This window comes from Trichechus manatus, unplaced genomic scaffold, assembly GCF_000243295.1.
Source record: "Trichechus manatus latirostris isolate Lorelei unplaced genomic scaffold, TriManLat1.0 scaffold00087, whole genome shotgun sequence".
NCBI lineage: Eukaryota > Metazoa > Chordata > Mammalia > Sirenia > Trichechidae > Trichechus > Trichechus manatus.
In genome coordinates, this window is record NW_004444023.1 from 1,483,566 (window position 1) to 1,507,809 (window position 24,244).

The 24,244-nt window shown below is 55.0% G+C and overlaps 2 protein-coding genes across 2 annotated transcripts; one reads left to right on the forward strand and one right to left on the reverse strand.

Moving 5' to 3' along the window:
* The first annotated feature begins 6 nt into the window (after positions 1 to 6).
* CALM3 (calmodulin 3) lies at positions 7 to 8,680 on the forward strand. Its single transcript, XM_023736250.1, has 6 exons — positions 7 to 125; positions 4,392 to 4,422; positions 6,845 to 6,988; positions 7,126 to 7,232; positions 7,522 to 7,657; positions 7,799 to 8,680. Exons 1-6 carry the CDS (start codon positions 123 to 125, stop codon positions 7,825 to 7,827), a joined length of 450 nt encoding a protein of 149 aa, XP_023592018.1. The 5' UTR covers positions 7 to 122; the 3' UTR covers positions 7,828 to 8,680.
* Positions 8,681 to 20,883: 12,203 nt separating this feature from the next.
* PTGIR (prostaglandin I2 receptor) lies at positions 20,884 to 23,916 on the reverse strand. The gene is made up of 2 exons (XM_004381601.2): positions 23,149 to 23,916; positions 20,884 to 21,412 (listed from the first exon to the last, which is right to left on the reverse strand). Exons 1-2 carry the CDS (start codon positions 23,914 to 23,916, stop codon positions 21,020 to 21,022), a joined length of 1,161 nt encoding a protein of 386 aa, XP_004381658.1. The 3' UTR covers positions 20,884 to 21,019.
* Positions 23,917 to 24,244: the final 328 nt, after the last annotated feature.

Sequence of the window (24,244 nt, forward strand, 5' to 3'; positions counted from 1 at the left end):
CGGCGCGCGCTGCGGGCAGTGAGTGTGGAGGCGCGAACGCTCGGCGGAGCTCGAGCTGCTGCAGCTTCTGCCGCCGCGAGAGGAGCCTTGATCCCCGCGCACCGGACACCCCGGGCCTCGCCATGGTGAGTGAGGCTGAGGGGCCGCTGGGGTGAGGGGCCTCTGAGGCGGACAGGACTCCCGAGAGGGCGACTGGACCCGGAATGGGAGGCGTTTGGGCCCCACGAGCCTCGGCAACCCCCCGCGAAAGGGGCCGTTTGAGTCCTGAATGGACGCTCTGCACCCCTGTCAGGGCATTTGAACGCAGAGCGGGACGTCTTGATCCCAAAAGGAGGGCTTTGAGGGACTTTGAGCGCAAAAAGGGGTGTCTGGACCCCCAAATGGGCATCTGGGCCCTCAAAGGGGGCATTTGAGCCTAGGGGAATATCTGAACCCCCAAAAGGGCTTTTGAGCCCAGAATGGGACGTTTGGGCTTTGAGGTAGGGTATTCAGACCCCGGGGGGCAAGATAAGAAACATTGGGTGGGGAGGGGCGGCCACCCCACTTTTGGGGGGCAAAGGAAGGGATGAGGGGTCACTTCTGCCGATTAGATCCTTGAGGGTGGAGGGAGGGAGTTCTCCAAAGACCAGCACAGCAGAGGAGGAGGAGGGTGAGGCACAAGCTTTTGAGAAGGAAGAGCCTGGGGTGGGTGGCACCAGAAGGTCTAGAAGATGCTTTGGGAGCTCTCAAAGCCTGTGGAGCTGGGAAGGATCAGGGCTGTGGAGGCTGGTGGTTGCCAGCAGTAGGGGGACAGGGGACCCTACAATTGATTTTTGGGGGGCAGCTGGAGAAGGTTCTGAAGTTTCTAGTGGGTTCAGGCTGTTGCACCAGGGAGTTTTTTGGGTTTTTTTGGAGGGGGGGAGCAGTGTTGTGTGGGTCCATGAGGAGGTGGTTTCCAAGGTGAGGGCCGGGGAGCACTTTGCTGGAGCGGTGGGAGGTGAGGTTGGAGGGGGTTGGGGGGAGTTGGAAGGGGAAGAGGAGAAAAATGAATGGAAGCCAAGGTGGGCCTAGGTTTGGAGGTGGATGTGAGTAGCTCCTTGGAAGTCTGCAGGAAAGACTGGGACAAAGACTGTTCAGTCTGGGTGGGGAGTGGGCTGCAGAGACCCAAAGGAGTGGCTGTACAGTCCCCCTCCCCACATCTCCCCCAGGAGGAAAAGGGTTGGGCTGGAGGCACCCAGGCAGTGGGAGCAGGTGGGCGGAGCTGTTCAGGCCCCTATTGCGCACTGAAGCCGCATGAAATACAGGGTGGGGGATCAAAGTTTGGGGTGCATCAGCTGAGCTAGCTTTTTGAAGACTAGGAACCTCACCCCTCGCTGCCCCTTCCAGGCTCAGAACGCTGCCTTTTCCAAACAGGAGTGCTGGGTTTCTCATGATCTCTAGCTCCACGCACCATTCTGCATCTTCTTGCTTGTGCCAAATGACAGTGCATTGCAGTGTGGCGTCGGTGACAATCGGACGCCTGTTCCCCGTGCCCTCAGAGTGGGAGCTGCCAAGCTGAGCCCAAGAGGACCTCCTGAGGGACCCCGTCATTGGCCCAAGGGCCACTTGTTCTGTTAGGGGAGCCCCTCACTGAGCGCTTCTGTTGATTCGTGCAGCTAGGGCTTTGAGAGAAAGCCAGGAGACTAGTTCTTTCCTACTCCCTGCCACCCACAGCCCCCCCCAGGCTCAGCCTTCGAACCATGCACAGCCATCCTCCCTGGCAAGGCTGGGGAGAACAGGCAGCCGCTGCTGTGTATCAGATCTCAGACTTGCTGACACAGACCTGATGGCTCCTCTTGCCGCTGCCCCATTTCCCCAGCAGAACTGTGCTAAAGGGGCCCTGAGCGCTCAGAGGCACCACGAGGCCCCCCACCTCCAAAACAGGACCCGAGTTTGGGCCCTGACTAGTTTTTCTTTCCATTTGTAATCAGCAAGGTATGGGTGGGACAGGTCACTGTTAACTGGCCTTGGACTTTGGCCTGTGCTCTGTGGCTCCTCCTTGGCCCAGGTGAGGGGCCCTGGCCTTAGTTAGTTTCTGATCTCATCTAACACTGCACTCTGGCAGTGGCTGGGGGCTGGGGCATGGCAGAGAAATCATACCCTCTTCCCTCTCCCATCCCAAGATTTTTTTCCTTCTCCAGCCCTTTGTCAGAGCCTAAGAGGAGGGATAAGGAAGCAGGAGCCCAGCTGAGTTATTTTGGACGCAGTTTTTTGGTGAAAGCTTAGTCTTCAGGTCTGACAAGGGAAGAACCCTTGAGAAGGGGTCCCCAGTGATGGCAGCTTATCAGGTCATCTGAGTTTTCTGGGCAGCAGCCAGGCCTGGAGGTCTGGGGCCCGGAGCTGGGACCTTTCCTGTACCAAGCAGGAGACGAGGGTCTCTTGAATGGGAGGCAGCTCTGACAGGCTCCACACGCAGAGCCACGCCTATTTGCAGCAGCCCTGGACCCGAACATGGCAGTGTATCTCCTGCATCTGCCAGCCCTTCTGCAGGGAAGGGCAGATCCTGGCCTGCAGAGTCACTCAGGGTGTTCAACAAACTGTCACAGCCTCCTCGCCCCCTGCCTCAGCCCTCTCCAGTGCTGCCTGAAGATGGGGGAGAACTAGGCCCCCTCTTCGTGATGCAGAGGAGTGGAAGGAGCCCTGACTGGGCTAGCTCTTTCCATTTGGGGCCAGGGGAGAACAGAAAGCAGATAGAATGGCAGCCCTTTTCCCTGACTGCCACTTTCGTCTCTGTTCTTCCGCTTCCCCTGCCCTGCTGTTGCCCGGCCTTGGTAACCAGGAGCCCAGTCTCTTCTCACTCTCCCCAAGCAGCTTCCTTGGGTGTCAGGACCTCGGGGAGCAGCCCAGGCTTCCTTGCACATACGAGCCAGGGAACCGATGGACAAGAGGCTCCCTCCTAGGCTGAGGAGCCCAGCCACCTGGGTCTTTTTGAAGGCAATGCAGAGAAGTCTCCATTTGGCCTCTTAATCTTCCCATTAGACTTTAGACTTTTCCAGAATGTGTATCTGTGGCGTTTTTCCTTTCCTACCTTCCTCCTTCCCCCTCCCTCAGCCATCTCCTCTCTGTCATCATCACTTCGATGTCCCCTCCCAGTTTGCCTGTTTGGAGCTTGGTCCAAGTTCCTCTTCCCTTTGGGAATAAAATGAGACACACAAAACCAGCGGTTCTTAATATTTGGGACAGGAGTGGGTTGGGGGGTTGTTGCTAGCCTCCATTGGAAGCGCTGGAACCTCTATTAAGATTAATGCAGATACACACAATAGTTTCCATCCGTTCCTGGAACTCTGCGACTCAAGGCTAGAGCCCTACTGCAGACTTTGGAGCACCATTCCCCTAACCGGAAAGGGGGGCAGTATCTGAACCCACAGTGTTCCAAGGGGTGGTACCTTCTTAGCAGCATTCACAAAAACCAAGGAAAATTCTTCTCCTAGCTGCCAAAAGCTAAATGTTGGGATTCAGCCCAACACCAGGATCTCGCTGCTTCATAAGGATGCCTCTCCCAGGCTGGTTCCCATCACACCAGTGCAGGGAAGCTGGTCTCTGCCTCCCTTCTACCCCACCCCCAAGCCCACCTGCAGCAAAGACTGCTGCCACAGGCTGGCCCAGGCCCCAGAGTGGCCAGGACTAGAAAGGGTTAAACACTGCAGCATGCTGGGGACGCAGACTTCAGTCCTACAGCTTTTGCCTCCGCGGCTGCTGCCTGCTGCAGTCCGCTTCCCGACATTTGTCCCTCCTGCCCCAAGAAACCGAACAGAAGGGTGTCCTGTGCCTAACCGTGTGCAGAGGCTGGGTGGAGCAGTCTGACCAGGCTTCGCTCAGGCCCTCAGAGCAGCTCAGAGAATTTGTGCCCAGTGTGGATCTACCCTGCCTGGGCCTCATGCCTCCAGATAGGTGACACAGATGCTAGCAAAGATAGCCCTAGCCATCTTGCCGCTGCCTTACCCAAGGACTGGCCTGTTTCAGTTTGGAGCTTTCTAGAGCTGCTTGATTAGGCCTCTAGGGCAACTGCTCCCTTCGCTCAGCCTCTGGGGCTCCCCACTGCAGCGTTAACACCGAGATGGGAGATGGGAGCCTGGGCCAGGCCCTGCCAGTGGAGCTCTGGGCCCCCAGAGCACTGGGTGGAGATTGGAAGTCTGGGTCTGGGCAACTTCATCAGGCCTTGAGTCAGGCAGCCCTGGGTTTCCAGCCCACCCTAGTCCCCAGCTTCCTGAATAACCAGACTCTGTCCCAGGCCCTGAGACCCTGCCCTCTGGCATGTGAAAGGCTGCCATGTGGAGCTGGCCTCCCCCGGAGTGGGCTGGGCTGAGCAAGGAAGACACATTAGTGATGGCCAGTTGGCCCCGTGACTAACATTCTCTTTACTGCTCTTCCAGGCTGACCAGCTGACTGAGGAGCAGATCGCAGGTGAGCTCACCCACCCCATGCCCCTTCACCCTGCCTCAGAAAGGCCTCTGCAGCCCAGCCCACCTTTGTCCCCAGGAGTACCATCTGATAGACACACCTGTGTGCCCCTGTACCACCTGATGCCATGCCTTGTGCTCAGAGTGTTGATACATGTTTAGAAAAGTACACCAGTGCCCAGTAACCCCAAACCATGTGGTCCTGAGGTGGGCCTGCACCTAACAACAGAGGCCGTATTCTCTCCTGGCCGTGGCTTGTCTATGGTCTCAGAGATCAATGGCTGCAGGATGAGCCCAGCTCTCTGTCCCCTGCCTCCCTGCGGAGCTGCAGGGCCCCGACCCATGTTGGGAGCCGCCCAGGAGCTGTCTGGTCACCCCCACCTCTGCACTGCCCTGCACTTTTTCCTTTGCGTGGCAGCTCCTACTTGTCCTTAGGTCTCAGTTCCAGTGGCACCTCAGCAAGGCCCTACCTGACCCCTCTTCTCAAGTGGCAGCCTCCCTCTACTCTCCATCACGTCCCTCTGCTTATTTCCTTCATAGCATTTCTTGCTCTTCAAAAGGATTTTATGATGACCATACTTCTTGCATCTGCTGTCACTAGATGTGAGTTCCTTGAGTTTGGGACTTGGTTGGGACGGTCCCTGCTGTATCTCCAGTGCCTGGAACATAGTTGTGTGCTCATAAAGTTTTGTTGACTGAACAAATGAATAAAGGAACCATCGTATATTTCCCACGAAGCTACAGAAATCCTTGGATCACCCATCAAATTCATTTTTGTTGCCCTGAAACCCTGGAAAGATCCCAGCTGCAGGAACTATTGTATGATTGAGAGAGTGTGTGTCTCTGTGTCCCCCTCTCCCCAGGCTGAGCTGTCTGAGGACAGAGACCAACTCTTATCTCCACAGCCACAAGCCAGCACAGGGTGGATAAGGGAGAAAGATGGAGAGAATGGGCCCTGGCCCCCACAGTTGCCCACACCCCCAGCTTTGCTGTCAGGCTAGGTGGGCAACATGCTCAGTATTAAACAGCCTGGCTTCTGAGGGGAAAGAGGCAGGAATGGACTTGCCTTCTCGCCTTTGTTTGCCCGCTGTCCAAACGCACACACAGTCACGCTCTGCTTCTAGGCTTCGGTCCCAGGCGGCCACGGAGACCCACCAAGGAAAGCCAGAGGGCTGCCTTGTTTCAAGACCATGAGCTCAGGGTGCCCGTGTGACCCACTCCCTGCCCGCTGAGAGCAACAAGGCCTCTGCATAGGGACAGCATCCCCAAGGAAACTCTCCCCATTTCCCCAGGGCCCAACGGCTAGGGGGTCACAGCTGGCCCGCTGTGTTTGTCACTCACATCCCACCTGCCACCCACACCCCAGCTCTGCCCTTGTGTAACACAAACACACATGCACCCTTTTCACCCTGTCCCCATTAGCAAAGTGTCCACTGCCTCACCACAACCCACACCCTCTGGGAACAGGCTGCCAGGCATCAGTTCTCTGAGGGCTTGGGGGTAGGAGAGCACCAGGTGCCAAAAGGAGCCCAGTGGGAGGGCAGGAGCCACGTGCCTCTCTCCCTGCTCAGCAAACAGCATCTCCCGTGCCTGATGCGTCCCCAGCTGCGGCCTGCCCACTCGGCACTACCAGCTCCTCATCCCCCTGGCTTGGCAGCCATCCCCTCTCCACTTCCCCGCACCCCCCCACCCCACGCACCGTCCGTCAGCCATGATCTGCTGCTGACCACCCCCACACTGCACCACATAGCCGCTCGGCTCCTCCTCTGGAAGCCGGCAGCATCCATGGCAAGGTTCAGGCTGGCGGAACCAGTCAGGGATCCCAGGCCCGCGTGTCCTCTTCAGGCAGTCCACAGTTCTGCCTTGTCTTCCCTGCTGGTCGACCTTGTGCTCAGAGTATTGGTAGCTGTTTAGAGGAGCACAGCAGTAACCCCAAACTGTATGGTCCTGTGGTGGGCCTGCACCTGAAGGCAGAGGCGCCAAAAGCTCAGTGTTAGGATTCAGCCCAACATTGGGATCTTGCCTCTCCATAAGGATGCCTCTCCCTGGCTGGTTCCCAGCACAGCAGCGCAGGGAAGGCTGTTGTCTGCTGCTCCTGTACCGCATGAGAACTCTCCTAGGCCTCAGCCACCCCATGACCACCATTTGAGGGAACGAGGCCCAAAAGGAAATTAGGATTCTCTGAGGACAGCCGTCAGCCCGTCTCCCCCTCTGCCTTCACTGAGCTAGCTTGTTCACTAAATATGGAATGAAAGAAGGAAGGATTCTGCCTGCACGCCGAGGAGAGTGGGCTGGAACCGAGGTCTTTCAGAGGTGCTTCCGGTGGGGCTGACTCCCTTGACTTCCTGCAGGGAGAGTCCTATGTCCGGAGGCCAGGGTTTCCCTGTGGCCTCCTGAACCCTGATCCAGTCCCCTTCTTCACCCAGAGTTCAAGGAAGCCTTCTCCCTCTTTGACAAGGACGGAGATGGCACTATCACCACCAAGGAGTTAGGGACAGTGATGAGATCCCTGGGACAGAACCCCACTGAAGCCGAGCTGCAGGACATGATCAACGAGGTGGATGCAGATGGTGAGCCCCCACAGAGCGGGTGGGCAGCCCCTACCCGGTGACCCCAGGGAGCCTTCCTCAGGGTGCTGGGCGAACCAGTATGTCTTCCCCCAGGACCCAGGCCAAGAGCATTGCCTCCTCCCTCCCCCACCTTCCAGGGAATGGGACCATTGACTTCCCGGAGTTCCTGACCATGATGGCCAGAAAGATGAAGGACACAGACAGTGAGGAAGAGATCCGAGAGGCCTTCCGTGTCTTTGACAAGGTAAGCAGCCCTGGGGACTGATGCCAGCCTTCAGGCAGAGAGGCCAAGCAGGTGGGACCGCAGGACACCCAGTACAACGGAGCCACCGAGCCACCGCCTTCGGGGGGCCTGGGCCCTGATGCCATCCCCACTGCCAACTTGCTCCTCAACTTCCAGAAGCCCCCTGGGGACTTCACGCTCTTCTCCTGCTTGGGAGGGTGACCGACAACCCCTGCCCTGTGGCTTCTTCCCACGGGGCAAAGACCGCAGGGAGCTCTCGGGGCTCAGAGCTTTGGCCCCCCACACCCAGGATGGAAACGGCTACATCAGCGCCGCTGAGCTACGCCACGTAATGACGAACCTTGGCGAGAAGCTGACTGATGAGGAGGTGGATGAGATGATCAGAGAGGCTGACATTGACGGAGACGGCCAGGTCAATTATGAAGGTGAGTCAGTGCTGGCGGTCACGGGGCCAAGCCTGAGGATCACGGCTTCCAGAACCAGCCCCCAGTACCTCAGGTCAGGGAGGACTGCCTGTGGCTCGGGCTGCTCGCTGGGTGACTCCCTCTCCCTATTTCACTCCACAGAGTTTGTACAGATGATGACCGCAAAGTGAAGGCCCGGGCAGCTGGCGATGCCCGTTCTCTTGATTCTCTCTTCTCGCGCGCGCACTCTTTCTTCAACACTCCCCCTGCGTACCCTGGTTCTAGCAAATACCAACTGATTGACTGAGAATCTGATAAAGCAACAAAAGATTTGTCCCAAGCTGCATGATTGCTCTTTCTCCTCCCCCCTCGAGTCCCCTTCCACACTCCCTCCCCCTCATCTCTTCCTTTTGCGCTCCCCCCTCCCCTCCCATCTCCCAAGGCCTGACACATTCATGAGATGAACCCCCCCCACCCCCCAGTTCCCTCAGGGGAGCCTCTGCCTCCTCCTCCAGCCCGGGGGGGCTCTCCTCCCTTTTTGTCTGTTTCCTTTCATTTGTCATCTTATTTTGGGTGCTGGGGCGGCTGCCAGCCCTGTCCTGGGACCTGCTAGGGAGGGACACGGCCCTTGCCCAGGCAGAAGAGCATGCCCTCTGCTATTGCATGCCCCGCCAGCCTGTGAATCCGTATGCAAAGCCCAGCAACCTTGTGGGCCAGGGGTACCGGGAGAGGCCTTCCAGGAGGACGGAGTAGGGACCGAGGAATCGTGGTGTTGGTTGGATTTGGCCCAGAAGGGGGCCACAGGGCCAGGGAGTCTCGGAAGCTGGCATTCTCTTACCACTTGAGGGGCCGACTCATAGTGGGGGGACAGGGTGGACAACACTCAGACCCCATTGGCTGCACTTCTGAAACCACCGGTGATTGGCTTTCTGCGGTGAGGCTTGGGGGCGGGGAGCTGCTCAGCTGGCCACTCTGCAAAGCGTCCATGCCCACGTTCCTAAAGTGATCTCTAGCTCTTCTGTAAATACCTGGTGCTAACATCCCATGCCACTCCCTGCTCGTGCTGCACCCCCACCCGCCCACCCGGCATTATGGTCCCATCATCGGAAGGGGTGTGGGGCTGGTCGCTTTGTAATGTGCTGGCTGGCCTTTTCTTCCTCCCTTTTTATGCCCCTTACACTTTTTAATTTTGCCCAAAACCATGCCGGGCTAGCTGAAGGGTGGGGAGAGAGAGGGTGAGCCCCACCATGCCCTCAAGAGAACGTACCTGCAATAAAAACAGTCTTGCCGGCTCGCAGCCCAGAGGACATTTTGTCGGGGCAGCCTCTGCTCCCTGGTCAGCCAGCACCTCCCGCTTCAAGTGACGACTTGACAGCTTCGTCACACCATGCTATCTCTTATGCCCTCCTCGCCCCAGCACACCTGCCTGCCCCCACGCCCCCCGGCGTAGAGCATGATCCGTGACCTGGCTTCTGCCTCTTTCCTCTGGGACAAGTCAGTCAGTGTGCAGTTCAGCCGTCTGGGCTTTTTTACTTCTTTTCCTTCTTCTGTTCATTCCATCTGCCCCCCGCCCCGACCCCCACTGCCCAGGTCAATCAAGTGGCTTTTCCTGGGACCTGCCCAGCTTTGAGAATCTTCTCATCCACCCTCCGGCACCCAGCCTCCAAGGGAGGGGAGGGATGGGCCATAGTGGGAGACCCAGCCAAGAGCTGAGGGCAAGGGCAGGTAGGTGTGAGGTTGTGGCTGTTTCCGGAGTGTTTTGGTTTTTCTCTTTTTGTTTTTTTTTAAACCGGGCAATATTGTGTTAAGTTCAAGCTGTGAAGAAAAATATATATCAATGTTTTCCAATAAAATACAGTGACTACCTGACTTGGCTCCACCCCTCTTGTCTCCTGGTCTGAGCCAGCTCCTTGTAGCTGGAGACTCTGCCCTGCTGGGAAAGAGCTTTTCCTCCACATCCTTGTCTGGCAGCAGCTTCCCACCTCTGAGGCCATTGAGGGCAGGATATTTCCAGTCAACTAGTGCTCACGGGGGCCAGGCATGAGGGAGGTGGGAGCGTGCAAGAGAGACCAGCCGCGCCCTCGTGGGGGCACTGCAACCACAGATACATGCAAGATGAGACGGGAGAGGCTCCGAGGGGCCTGGGGCCTGCAGCCCGCGGGGGAGGACTGGACCTAGTCAGGATGGCAGGATTGAGCCAAGAGCTGAAGGGTGGGTACTTACTGGGTGTGCCGGGGCAGGACAAGCATCCAGTCCAAGAGAACAGCACATGTAAGAGCCCTGGGGCAGTAGAGTGAGACTGGGAGAAGGAGGCAAGGGCAGACCCCGTGAGCCTCAGGAGAGCAGGTGATCCTGGGTGACTCAACAGGCTGCTTTGGAGAAGGGGGTGGCGTTCACTGGTTTGGTATCAGTTAACACGTGACCCATTGTCATCCAGTCGATTCCAACTCATAGCCACCCTATAGGACAGAGTAGAACTGCCCCATAGGGTCTCCTAGACTGTAATCTTTAGGGAAGCAGACTGCCACATCTTTCTCCCACGGGGAGGCTAGTGGGTTGGAACCGCCAACCTTTTGGTTAGCAGCCAAGAGCTTTAACCACTGTGCTACCAGGGCTTCTCAGGATCACTTAGGCAGCCTAAGTGTGCCAAGTTACTGGACACCCAGCGGTGAGAAAATGGGTATGGTTCTGAGCTCCCTTATGGCCAACTCCCAGAGATGCTGGAACGATTGGAGATTTGAAATAAAAAGCTCAAAGCATCTACAAACTACGGAACGTTCATTAACTTCCTGATGGTGAGTGGGGGCGTGGGGAAGGAAGCCCAGTGGTGCTGTCGTGGAGAAGTGTGTCAGCTTCCTGAGGGAGATTTTCCAAACTACAGGTGCCTTTCCCCTCCCCCCGCTACACATCTGATATGTCCCCCTTCAGGAGCACTGAGAAGGAAAGGTTAAACTCTGAAACTCTCACACAACCCCAGGGGCTGGTAACCAGTTGGCAGAGACGGAAGAATGCATGGAGTAAGAAAACTTCCTTCCATGCATCTTTGCCTGGCCCTGGGCTTGGAAGGATGGAGAAGCCTTGGGAAGCCTGGTGGGGCAGAGGTGCCATGGGGTGGGGCCAAAGCTCAGGGCCTTCCCTATGGCAGAGGTCAGGCCTCCTTTGATCTTTCTGGGGTGTATACCAGTCGTCGGGGCCCCCACTGTGGAGGGGGTGTTGTTGGGAGTGGCCAGCTATCTCTCCAGAACCCCAGCTTCGGTGCCCCTTTTATCTGCTGCCACCCTGCCCACAGCTGCGGTTTAGCATTTGGTGGTACGGTAAACACTACGGGAGCTCAGGCTCGACTGCCTGCCTTAGTACCCGGGCTCCAGCACCTACTACCCTTGTGGCCTTGGGTGGGTGACTTCACATCTCCACCTCAATATTCCTTTCTGTAAAATGGGGGTAATAATAGCCCTACTTCTGGGGCTGAGGTGAGGATTGGATGAGTCAGTGAGAAAAAGGCCTGATGTACAGGAAGTGCTCAGTAAGCATTAGCCAGCGTTTACTGGGTGCCTCCTACATAACCAGCCCCTGCGTGGTGCAAATAGTTAACACACTAGGTTGCTGACTGAAAGGGTGGAGGTTTGAGTCCACCCAGAGGCACCACAGAAGAAAGTCCTGGTGATCTACTTCCAAAAATTCAGCCATTGAAAACCCTCTGGAGCACAGTTGTACTCTGACACACTTGGAGTCACCATGAGTTGGAGTTGAATCAATGGCAAGTGGGTGGGTTTTGGTTTTCTACTTCCCAGGCTCTGCTCTGAGCTCAGCACCCGTGATCTCATTGAATCCTTAAAGGCATCTTTCAGGTTGGATGCTGTTATTCTCCACTTGGCAAACTAGGAAGCTGAGGCCCAGAGAAGTAAAGCCCCTACAGTCAGGTTATACAGTAGGAAGTGGCGGAGCTGAACTTAGAACCAGATCTGACCCCGAGGAGGCCATGTTCTCAGTCACTGGACTTTAGGGTTGTTACTGTCTTGTGCCGTCGAGTTGATTCCAACTCATGGAGACCCCGTGTGTGCAGACTGGAACTGCCCCATAGGGTTGTCAAGGCTGTGACCTTTCAGAAGCAGATCACCAGGACTTCCAAAGCACCTCTGGGTGGATTCAAACTGCCAGCCTTTCAGCCAGTAATTGAGTGCTTAACCATTTGCGCCATCCAGGGTCTCAGGGCTTTTAGAGTAAATGGTAGTTAAGAAAATAGTTCAGGCAGGCCAGAGCCAGCGGGGAGGCTGGGCCGAGGCGGGGGACCCCAGTGGTGGGATCTGAGATGGCAGCCACCCTCTCAGCAGCCAGGAGACCCATGGGAAACTGTGATCTCAAGAGTTGGGAGGAAGGCAGGCCTTGGTGTCCCACAGAACTGCGGTCATATCCCAGCTTGGGGCAAGGCTTTGCGGTCACTGAGCCTCAGTGCCCACTCCACCACTTCCTACCTGGTGACCTTGGAGTAGTGACTTCACTTCTCCAGGCCTCAGTTTGCCAGTCTGAAAAATGGGGACTGATAATACTCTGTAAGAGGAAGGTGATAAAAAACAGCCACCTAGGCAGGTTGTGCCAAGCATTTTATAGACATCATCTCATTTAATTATCACTAAGCCCGAATGAGTCCTGCTAAAACATAGCCCCTATTTATGGAGCGGAGTCCCTGGGTGGTACAAACGGTTAACACCCTCAGTTACTAACCGAAAGGCTGGAAGTTCAAGTCCACTCAGGTGCCTTGGAAGAAAGGCCTGGCAATCTACTTCCAAAAAATCAGCCATTGAACGCCCTCTGGAGCACGGTTCTACTCTGACACACATGCGGTATTTATGGAGTGTGTAGTCTGCCCCAGGAGGTGTATGATGTTCACGTGGGCATGAGCTAAGTCATGATCCCAACCTTCCAGAAAAGGAATGGAGGTTCTGGGTGGGAGAGCCTGCAGCATCACCCCACACTTCTTGGCAGCAGCTGAGCTGGCTCTCAAAGCCCCAGATCATTCTGCTCCCCAAAGCCCATGCTTTTAACCAACACAGCCACTGCCTGCGCAGCTCCACTGCCTATCGTTAACACTCCCCGTTGGGCCCTATGCTTTGAAAGACTTTCACTCCCAGACAGGCAGCGTTATTAAATAATCATGACTTCCCTTCCCCATTCTTTATTAATCAAAGATGAGCTTCTAATGGACGTGGGCAGGCGCTGAGGGGAGCCAACTCCAGCCCAAAGCAAAGAGGTGCTTGGGGCTTCTGAGCCCCTGGTGCCCCACGGGAACTGTGTGGCCCCACAGATTGGAAATCCTGTCCAGTGCAGGCTCACAGGTCTGCTGTTGTTGTTATTGTCTTAGGCCGTTGAGTTGATTCGAACTCATGGCGACCCCACGTGTTACAGAGTAGAACTGCCTTCCATGGGGTTTTCTTAGCTGTACTCTTTATGGAAAGGAACATTGGTGGCTCAACGGTTAAGTGCTTAGCTGCTAACTAGAAAGTTGGCCGTTTGAACTCACCCAGCAGTTCTGCGGCAGAAAAACCTGCCGATCTGCTTCCGTAAAGATTAGAGCCTAGAAAACCCTATGGGACAGTTCTACTCTTGGCATATGGGGTCGCTATGAGTCAGAATCGACTCGATGGCAAACAATCTTTATGGAAGCAGATCGCCAGGCCTTTTCTTCCATGGTGCTGCTGGGTGGGTTTGAGCCTCCAACCTTTCAGTTCTCAGCCAAGCACAAACAGTTTGCACCATTCAGGGACCTACAGGTCAGCTAAGCCGGCTCAGAACCTGGCCTGGGGAGAGACCAGACAGGAGAGCACAACAGGAGGTGCCCAGCCAGGGCCTGCACCTTAGCCTGGACCCCCTCCCCCCCACCCCCCGGAAACCTGGGTTCTGCTCGATTTCCTGAGGGCAGCCTAGTGCATTGGCTCTGGGGCGACTTCTAAATGTTATTCCCAGTGTGACCAGTAGGTGGAGCAATGACTACAGAAGGCCCCTGAGAGCTGCCATTCCTGGGGAGGAGCAATGATGTGTGTGTGTGTGCTCGCGACTAAGCCGCTCTATGGGCTAGGCCCAGTGCTGCGGTGACAGAAAGGAATAAGGTCTGGTAGCTGCCCTGGAGGGAGACAGACCCGTCCCTAGGTGTCAATTCCCGACCCCGCACAGCTGATCAAGGCAGGTGCCTCCTATATGTTCTCACAGACCCTGGTACTGTGCTTCTTTGGTACATATCACTACAATAGTGTAATAATGTATTTTAGCTGCTTGCTGTCTTACATATTTCAGTGATTATTAAATTGTTGCCCCCACGGTGATAGTCACCTCTGCGTCCAGCCAAGAACAGACCAGGCTCCAGAGAATTTCTGTTGAATTAACACATCAGTGAGTTGCTACGGAAAGGAGGTAGTAGACACCAGGGGGGCAGTGGTGGTTAGCAGTAGGATTCTTGCCTTCCACGCGGGAGACCTAGGTTCAATGCCTGGCCAATGCTCCTCACCCACAGCCGCCACCCATCCATCACCGGAGGCTTGCATGTTGCTGTGAGGCTGAACAGGTTTCAGTGGAGCTTCCAGATTAAGATGGACTAGGAAAAAAGGCCTGGCGATCTACTTCCAAAAATTAGCCAGTGAAAACCCCGTGGATCACAACAACGGTCCGGTCAACAACCAATCATGGGGATGGCACAGGACCGGGAACATTTTGTTCCGTTGTGCATGGAGTCGCTATGAGTCAGAAGCTGACTCAATGGCAGCTAACAACAAAACAGTGTAAAAATGGTGTGACGGAGGCATCTGACCTCCTCTAACTTCACAAGGGGGAAGGAGAATCAAAATCAACAGCCCAAGGCTGATTCCTATGAGGCAGAAGTCAGACATGCCTTCTCTCGCCAGCCCTTTTTACCGATTTCTGACACCATCTGTCCCTCCCACAGCACTCCCTACTTCTCTGCTAAGTTTGATAATTCATTGCAGTGGCCACAAAGAACTCCGAGACCATACTCACGATTATAGGGTTTATTAGGGAAATAACAGGTTATAATTCAGGTTCAGGAACGCTCAGGATACAATCTTTTGATCAGGACAGCCTCTCATCAGCCCTCTCTGGCACTCGACCTCTCAGCCCACCCTCTACCCTGCTCCGGCAAGTGTTACAAAGGTCTTTTAGCTCTGCCAGTAAGTACCCAGAGGCACCCCACTCCACCAGTAAGCCTCGGCCAGAAGGCGCTCAGCTCTAACCCCCTGGATCGGCAAACCTAGCTCCACCAGCTGCCTGGAGGCACGCCACTCAGCTAGTAAGCCTCTTGCCCGAAGGCACTCAACTTTCTCGCTCTGTGGGCTGGGAAGCCGACCGCGCTGTCTCCTCACAGTCTCCTGTGTTCTCCTGCCTCTGCTGCTGCCGTTTCTCTGCCACTGCTTCTTGCTGTCTCTGATGTTACAGCTCTCTCTCTCTCTGTCTCCTGGATCTAGGAGTTTCTCAGCAAAGGGATCCCAGATCCAAAGGACGCACTCCACTCCTGGCTCTTCTTCCTTGGTGGTGTTTAGATCCTCCCTTCCCACCTCTGGTATGGCTCATTTTAAGCCTAGCAGATGGCAAAACTGACCAACTCCCTCATTAGGGTTCCATATACCCTATTTGGACAGGCCCTGGTGGTGCAGTAGTTAAACATCTAGCTGCTAACCAAAAGATTGGCAGTTAGAATCCACCAGCCACTCCTTGGAAACCCTATGGAGGAGTTCTACTCTGTCCTATAGGGCCGCTATGAGTCAGAATCAACTCAACAGCAATAAGTTTTTTATCCCCACAAGGGTGCCATGCACCTTATTTACATTATTAGCAATTCAGTCCCCTTGGTGGGCCACAAGCACCTCATTTGCATAGTCCCACACAGTCATTTGTTGGGAGTTACAAAAACTATGGCTAGAAGGGCCATGTTAAGTAATTTACTGCACTGTAAACAGTAAACACCAGACTTGGAGCTGTGACTAAGACAGAAACCCTCTTTACTTGGCTCATTTTCTTTTACACCTCAAGTCCTGGCTCAGCTGTCCACTCCTCCAGGAAGCCCTCAGTGACGTCCCTCTGGACTCCCCCATCCCAGCCCTGCCCTCTGTGGGTCGTAGCTGTCTGGAGACAGGTCTCTCTGCCCCACTGGACTGTCAACCAGGAGGGCAGGGCCAAGGATGTCTCTGTCACCACCATGCCCCCAGCATCACAGCGACAAGACCTGACATACAGTCAGCCCTCAATAAGTTGAACGAATGAATGTCTGTGCTATGTCAGGCTGAAGCAAGTGTCATAATGGAGCTGAAGACATGCCGAGAGCGCATGGTGGAAGGACTGAATATGTCTTCAAGGAGGAGGAAGCGTGCTTCTGATAGATGGAGAAAGGGAAATAATTGTTCCAGGAAGCGTGGGCTCGATGAGCCCAACTCACTGGGAGAACCTCGCTTGTCAGATGTGGCTGAGACATGAGTGAGTGGGTGGGGGTTGGCGCTGCAGGGCTGTCCAGGTGGCAAAGGGCTTGAAAGCTAGGCAAAAGGATGTGGCCCTTATCCTCCAAGCAGCGGAGTGACAGAACTGTGGCAGCTGTTGGGGGGCAAGGGGGTGAGGAGGATGGACTTGGGCAATCAGGACACCAGCCAGGAGAAAACCAGAAAACCAGATGCCATCCAGTCAATTCCAACTCGGCAACCCCATGTGTGTTCGAGTAGAACTGCTCCATAGGGTTTTCAATGGCTGTGACCTTTCAGAAAAGATCCCTGATGGCTCAGTGGTTAAGCCCTCGGCTGCTAACTGAAAGGTCAGCGGTTCAAACGCTTCATCTGCTCCTTGGGAGAAAGATGTGGCAGGGAGTCTGCTTCCATAAAGGTTGTTGTTGTGTGCTGACTCATAGCGACCCTATAGGACAGAGTAGAACTGCCCATAGGGTTTCCAAGGCTGTAATCTTTACAGAAACAGACTGCCCACATCTTTATCTTGCAGAGGGACTGGTGGGTTTGAACCGCCGACCTTTCGGTTAGCAGCTGAGTGGTTAACCACTGCACCACCAGGGCTCCTTCCATAAAGATTACAGCCTTGGGAACCCTATGGGACAATTCTACTATGTCCTATAGGGTTGCTATGAGTAGGAATCAATTCGATGGCAATGGGTTTGTTTTGGTTTGAGTGATCTTTCAGAAGTAGATCGCCAGGCTTTTCTTACAAGGTACTGCTGGGTGGATTTGAACCGCAAGATTTTTGGTTAGCAGCCGGACTCCGGAACTCCTCCACCTAGGAGAAGAGTCTCCAAATCATTGCAGAGGGCCGTGGCAGGATGGGGTGGGAGCTGTGTGCGAACCACTGACCTGGTAGACAGGGTAGACACCCAGCCCAGAAGTGGTGAGAGTCTGAGCTCAACAGTGGGTTGTAGGAGACGGACGGATGCCTGTGACGTTAGCCCTGGTGCCTAGAAGCCAGCAGCAAACCAACTTTGACATCTTAATCCTCATCTGAAAAACGGGAACAATCATAGCACCCACCTCAGGTAAGGGGTCTGTGGGGTGAAATGCTCAGCCCTGGGCCAGGCTCGAAAAGGCCAAGTGGATAGAACTGACTCACCTTCAGGGCGACCCAGAGAGGAGTCGAGCGCACCCCTGGAATCTTGCCTGGCGGGAGGGTCCGCTGTCTCCTCACTCTTGCCTGAAATGCCTTTCTCCAGACACCCCACCCCATTCCTTCCTCATGGCCTTCTTCCAGGGGGCCCCTTTGGGTGGGTTCCTTCTGGTGGCTGGACCCAAGCTGATGTTTTCTTTCTTTTCTTCCTTCCTTCCCTCTTTCCTTTCTTTCTTTTTTCCTTCTTTGTCTCTCTCCCTCCCTTCCTTCCTCTTTCTCTATTTTTCTTTCTTCCTTCCTTTCGTTTTGTGCAAACATCATCCTACTATTTATTTCCAAAACTTCTTCATCACCCCAAACAGAAACCCCATACCTATGAAGCGGTCACTCCCCCATTCCCTCCAGCCCTTGGTAACCTCTAATCTATTTTCTGTCTCCGGGCATTTGCCTAGATCTTTCATGAAGGAGCCCTGGTGATGCAATGGTTAAAGAGCTCAGCTACTAACCAAAAGGTTGGTGGTTCGAACCAAAAGACCTAGTGATCTGCTCCCATGAAGATTAACACCTAGGAAACCCTATGGGGCCATTCTACTCTGTCCTATAAGGTCAACTATGAGTTGGAATCAACTTAACAGCACCCAACAACAACAGATCTCTCATATAAGTGGGATCATACAAATATTTGTCCTTTTGCAACCTGAGTTTCTTGACCTGTCTTTGTTTTTGTTTTTACAAGTCGACATTTTTACTGTTAAATTCAACCAGTACGACAGTTATCTGTCAGGAGTGCTGTAAAACTTTCTAAAGGCTTATCCTCAGTTGTAGCCCTGGTGGTTAAGAGCTTGGCTGCTAACCAAAAGGTCGGCAGTTTGCATCCACCAGCCTCTCCTTGGAAACCCTATGGGGCAGTTCTACTCTGCCCTATGGGGCCACTATGAGTAGAAATCAACTTAATGGCAAAGGGCTTGGTTTTTTCGTTTACACTTAATTATTTTTAGCATCACGGTTTTTTTGTTTGGTTGGTTTTTGCTTTTTTAATTGTAAAATATTCATAACGTCCATTTAAAGTGTACAGCTCAGCGCCTTCAGAACATTCACAATGCTATGCAACCATCACCACCCTCTAGCTCCAGCACATTCTCACTGCCCCCCAAAAAATCCATGAATCAGTCATGTTGACCTCTGTTTAACCCTCGAAGACACCCCTCGATTGTTTTTTTTTAATTTTATTTATTTTGTTGTTGTTGAGAATATACACAGCAAAACATAGACCAATTCAACAGTTTCTACATGTACCATTTAGTGACATTGATTACATTCTTCAAGTTGTACATCCATCCTCACCCTCCTTTTCTGAGCTGTTCTTCTCCCATTAACATAAACTCACTGCCCCTGTTTCCTATCTAACCTTTCGAGTTGCTGTTGTCAATTTGATCCCATATAGATAGTTCTTAGAAGAGCATAATACTCAAGGCAGACATTTTTTACTAGTTTCCCTGTTCTTCTTTAATGGGATTTGAAATGTGGTGACTGAAAAAACAAAGTCAAAACAGTGGAGCAAAGTGTTGCTTTGTTTTCAGTCCAGGTTTGCCCAGATAACTAAAGTCAACAGTAGCAACAAAGCGAGGGCAATAATGGTAACATTTATTGCAGGCTTTCTCCTGTGCTAAATTGCTATTCAAGGGGAATCACTTAACCCTCAAAACAACTCTGTGAGCTAAGTACTAGATTATTATCACTTTTCCATGATACAGAGAAGGTGGGTAGATGGAGATGGAAGATAGGCCTGCCTCTGCTTCCTCCTCTCTGTGTGATCTGGGCCAAGTGATTGCCCTCTCTGAACTAAGAACAGCAGCACCTGCTAGACTGTTGTGAGGATGGAGTGAGAGGGTGCGCCTGGCCTGGTGCCTGCTAAGCCTTAGCTGCTCTTGTCTTTATAGGAGGTGCACACAGGTGCAAATGTATAGTTTGAACCCACAAGCAGGTCAGAAAGGGGAACGGGCAGACAGTGTGGAGGTGCTTTCCCATTCACCCTAATGGCTCCCTACGGGCCAACTCACTTCTTTTCATGCTTATCTCCTCACTCCCATGCCCCCCCTTGACTCCAGGCCTCTCTGAGGGCAAGAGCAGCAATCAGAAGCGGGGAGAGGGTAGAAAGCTGGAAATCACCCCAGTGGGGGCCACGGCAGGGCAGGAATCTGTCTTTGTCCCCAACACCTGGCAGAGTCGGCGCCTGATGAGTATTTGTTTAATGAATGAATGAAAGTTCTGTGAGAGCTCCAAGGACATACGAGATGTGGCCAGGCTCAGTAAGGAGGACCCTGGGGACAGGCACAGGACTTAGGTCTGTGTTCTTGGGTAGTCCCTGGTGTTATGGGTTGAATTGTGTCCCCTAAAAAGATATATTGAAGTCCCAGTCCCTGGTACCAGTGAACATGACCTAGTTTGGAAATAGGGTCTTAGAGAATGTTACCAGTTAACATGAGGTCATGCTGGAGTAGAGTGGGTCCTAGTCCAATATGAGTGATGTCCTTAAAAGAGGCAAAGAGACACAGAGAGATGAGCACACCAAGGGAGGACGGACATGTGAAGACAGAGGGAGAGATTGGAGCGATGCATCCACAAGCTAAGAAACGCCGAGGATTGCCGGGAACCACCAGAAGCTGGAAGAGGCCAGGAAGGATCCTCCCCTGGAGCCTTCAGAGGGAGCGCGGCGGCCCTGCTGCACCTGGGTTTTGGACTCCCAGCCTCCAGAATTGTGAGACAATAAATTTCTGTTGTCTTAAGCCACCCTGGGAAATTAACACATCTGGGGTCTGCACCCCACACCCCTTCATCTGCTGGTCCTCGAAATCCCCATCTCCCGAACCCGTGCCCACACTGTCCACCTTTTACAAGCCCTGCAGGGTTTCTTAGGCCCTTTTTGTATCAGGCACATGTCCAGCAGTGTCACCAATGACGCAGCAGTATCCCCTTCCTCCCGCCTACCCTTGGGTGCCTGGTCTGGTGACCTCCAAGCCAGGGTTTCCAAGTCTGAAGGGAAGGCAGGGAGCAGGGGCATCAGGGCGCTCTTCTGAGAATCCCTGGCACTCCTGGGGAAGAGAGGGGGTGGTTCTTGGAGCATCTTGGAGAGGACAGGGCCCTCCCCTGGAGATTTGGGGTGGGCAGCTGGGGCACCCTGGATGGATGCGGATCAGAGTTGGGAGCCTAACCCTAGCAGACCTGAGCACACAGAAGCTGCTGGGAGCTTTCCGGCCTTCTAAATGTTTAAACAGTGAGATGTATGGAGAGCCAGGGCCAGCCAGGCCACCCAGGCCACTGGTTATTTTCAGAACAATTCTTTCTGCGCTCCAGAATAAACTTTCCCTCTCTCACTAACCTCCCAGAACCAGCAGCCACAGCCTTGAAGGAGGAGAAATAGCAGCTGATCGCCCCCAGAATTTGCGGGGACAAAGTTCTGGCAAGCCAGGGCTCCAGGGTTCATCTCTCTGCTGACCCACCCACAGCCAGCAGCCGTGTCCCTGGTTTTCTGGGTCCCTGGCTGGTGCAAACGGTTAATGAATTCAGCTGCTAACCAAAAGGTCGGAGGGTCAAGGCCACCCAGAGGCACCTCGGAAGAAAGGCCTAGAGACTAACTTCGACAAAATCAGCAGTTGAAAAACATCCGGGGCACAGTTCTACTCTGACACACATGGGGTCGCCCTGAGTCAGAATCAACTCGAAGGCAACTGATGGTGGTAGTGGTGGCTCCAGGAAGACAGGGCGGGAGAATACGGGGCCACTAAGGGGTCAGCAGAGAGAGCAGGCCACAGTGGACTCCGCTTTGGCCGGCGTTCCCACGGTGCTTCCAGATACTTGTGCAGGAGGCGAGGGGGCCACCCGCCCCTCGCCCCAGGCTGACAACGGCACCCAGCTCCCCTTCTTACCCCCCAGGGCAGGGGAGCAGTTTGAGTCCTTCCTACCAGAGGCGGAGGCAGGCCCGGCATTGGGTGTCTGCAAGTCTCCGCGGGCAGTCCCGCGGCCCATGCAGCAGAGCCAGAGCCGAAGGCGCTGGAAGACAGTCTTGCGGAAGAGGATGAAGACCCAGGGGTCCAGGATGGGGTTGAAAGCGTTGAAGCGGAAGGCGAGGAGATCCCCCATCTCACTGCTGTCTGGGGCGACCGCCTGGGTGAAGCCACGGATCTGCGGGCGGGGCGAGACATCAGAAGGTCTCCTGTCTCCCCCCATGCACCCAACCTGAGCGCCCCTCCTCCCACTCGTTCATGGGGGAGGGGAGGTTGAGGAAGGGGGCATGTATGTCAAAAGGGGAAGGAAATAAGATGAAAATTATGAAGTGCATCCTGCGCAGAGGGAGGGAAAGCCCCAGGAAACAGCTCCTGCCGGCCTGGAGGGAGGGAGAGAGGTGGAGAGCTGTGAATGTGGGTCTCCCGGCCCTTCTCAGCTCGGGGAACCCTCGGGCTCCAGGATTGGGGAATCTGCGGTCTCTAAACCTGTTGCCCTAGAGTCGATTTTGACTCATAGCAATCCTATAGAACAGAGTAGAACTGCCCCTATAAGGTTTCCAAGGCTGTAATCTTTACGGAAGCAGACGGCCACATTTTTCTCCCTGGGAGCAGCTAGTGGGTGTGAACAGCCAACCTTTCTATTAGCAGCCAAGTGCTTAATCACTGCGCCACCAGGTCTCCTTTCCTCCATCTCTAGACCCCCTGAAGTATTCTGATGAATTGCTATGTCCGTGGGTGGGGTCCACACCTTCCAGTCTCTGAGTCATGTGTAACCCCCAAAAGGTTAGAGGACCCTCCAAATCTAGCCGAGCCCCTGGCATCTTACAGAATGGGAAACTGAGGCCCTGAATATAGGTGGCAAACCCAGAGTGTCACACACACTGGGCTAGGACCAGGGTCAGTGCTACTTAACGTGGGAGGGGAGGGGCTGGAGCCCCTGCAGGGAGCAAGGGTGGGGCAGGAGAGTCAGGCCACAGAGATGGAGGGTGGGGCTGAGATGGGGAAGCAGGGAGTGGCGGGGGAGATCAGGCTCTGGGATCGGAGACCCAGGGCCCCCAGCTCTGTGTAATGGTGGACAAGAGACATCTCCCCTCCGCTGCAAAAATGGTGCTGAGACGGGAACTCTGTCCCTCTTCCTGGGACACACCTGTGGAACCAGTGCATAAGGCCGTCCTGAAGACGATCTGAGAAAGCGTTTGTAAGCCGCTGAGCACAGGGCACAGAGCCCTGGTGTCCAAACCGTTAAGCGTTCAGGCGCTGATCGAAAGGTTGAGAATTTGAACCCACCAGCGGCTCTGAGGGAGAAAGACCTGTCCGTCTGCTCCTGTAAAGATCACAGCCTAGGAAACTCTATGGGGCAGTTCTACTGTCACAAGGGGTGGCTCTGAGTCAGGATCGACTCAACAGCACGCAAAGACAACAAAGAGCGTAGGGCAGGCACAGGCCAGGTGCTCGTGAAAGGTGGATCTTATTTACAAGAGGGCTCCCTGGGTGGCAAAAATGGTTAAGCACTCAACAACTAACCACAAGGTTGATGGTTCGAGGCCACCTAGAGGCGCCTTGGAAGACCGGCCTGGCGATATGGTTCCAAAAGGTCAAAGCCTTAAAACCCTGTGGAGCAGGTCTGCTCTGACACGCGTAGGGCCGCCGTGAGTCGGAGTCAACTCTACGGCAATTAACAACAGCACTCGTCATAGCGGGAGGGGTGAGTTTGATTATGGAAGAAGGGCAAGAGACATCTGCGAACACTGTGGAAGCGGGGAAAGCAAATGGGAACTCGCCACAAAGTTGGGAGATGTTTCCCCTTTTGAGTCTCAGTCTTCCCATCCATCAAATGAGTACAACCCATGGAGGACAGAGTCAGGCACCCGCGCTCCCCACCCCCCGCCTGCCCCAGCTCTGGAGGGGACTCACCGTGAGTGGCAGGGAGCACACGGCCATGATGCCTGTCATGAGGGCCAGCAGGATCAGGTAGTCCACCTCATCCTCGCGTGCCCGGGACCCGGGCACCACTGAGCCCTGGTGGCGCCTCTGCTGGCGGTACATGCGGCAGAGGCTGAGGGTGACGGAGCCATTGCAGAAGAAAATGGCGACCACCAGCAGAGCCACGAGGCTGGCATAGGCCAGCGAAAAGGCGCAGCCGCCCACCTCAGCTGAGCGCATGCGGATGAAGCACCAGCTGCCCGGGCAGTACTGCTGGTGGCGGCCCAGGCCCAGCAGGGGCAGCGAGCAGAAGAGGGTGCAGAAGGCGTAGATGGCAGGCAGTGCCAGGCGGGCACAGTGTGGCCCGTCCAGCTGGGCGTAGAGGTAGGGGTGGCTGAGTGCCAGGCAGCGCTCCACAGCCATGGCAAAGAGGATGAGCGTGGAGGCCAGGCCGAAGAAGGTCATGGCGAAGGCGAAGGCGTTGCAGAGCGCGGGGCCACCCCGGGCCAGGCCCAGCAGGGAGCTGTTACGGGCATAGGCCACAAACACAGCCGGGCTCAGGAAGCAAGTGCCCAGCAGGTCAGTGCCTGCCAGCCCCGTGACCAGCACCGCAAAGGCCGAGGGGCGCGACCGCCGCCGCGCCCCCAAGATGCCCAGGGCCAGCCCGTTGCCCACCACGCCTGCCACGAACATCAGAGTGCTGGTGGCTGGACCCACTGAGCCCTGCACATAGGTGAGGTTCTGGCACGCATCCGCCATCCTGGGCCTCCTCCGTCTGCCGGCCTGGGCGTCGTGGAGGGTCCCCGAGGGTGGGGTGTGGATGGGCAGGGAAGGAGGGACAGGAGGCTGACTGGGATGCTCCTGGCCACGCCTCAGCCCACTCAGATGCTCACCACCGGCGGCCTCCCAGGTTCCTCAGGGCAGCTGGGGGCTCTGTCTCGTGTCTGTCTGTCTCCTTGCCTACCCCCAGCTCTCCTTGTGTGTATGTGTCTGTCTGCCTGTGTTTCTCTCCCCTCAGTCTTCCCCCGTCTCTCTCTCTTTCGCTTTCTACCTCTAAGTCGCTGTCCTTCGCTCTCCAAGTGTCCCT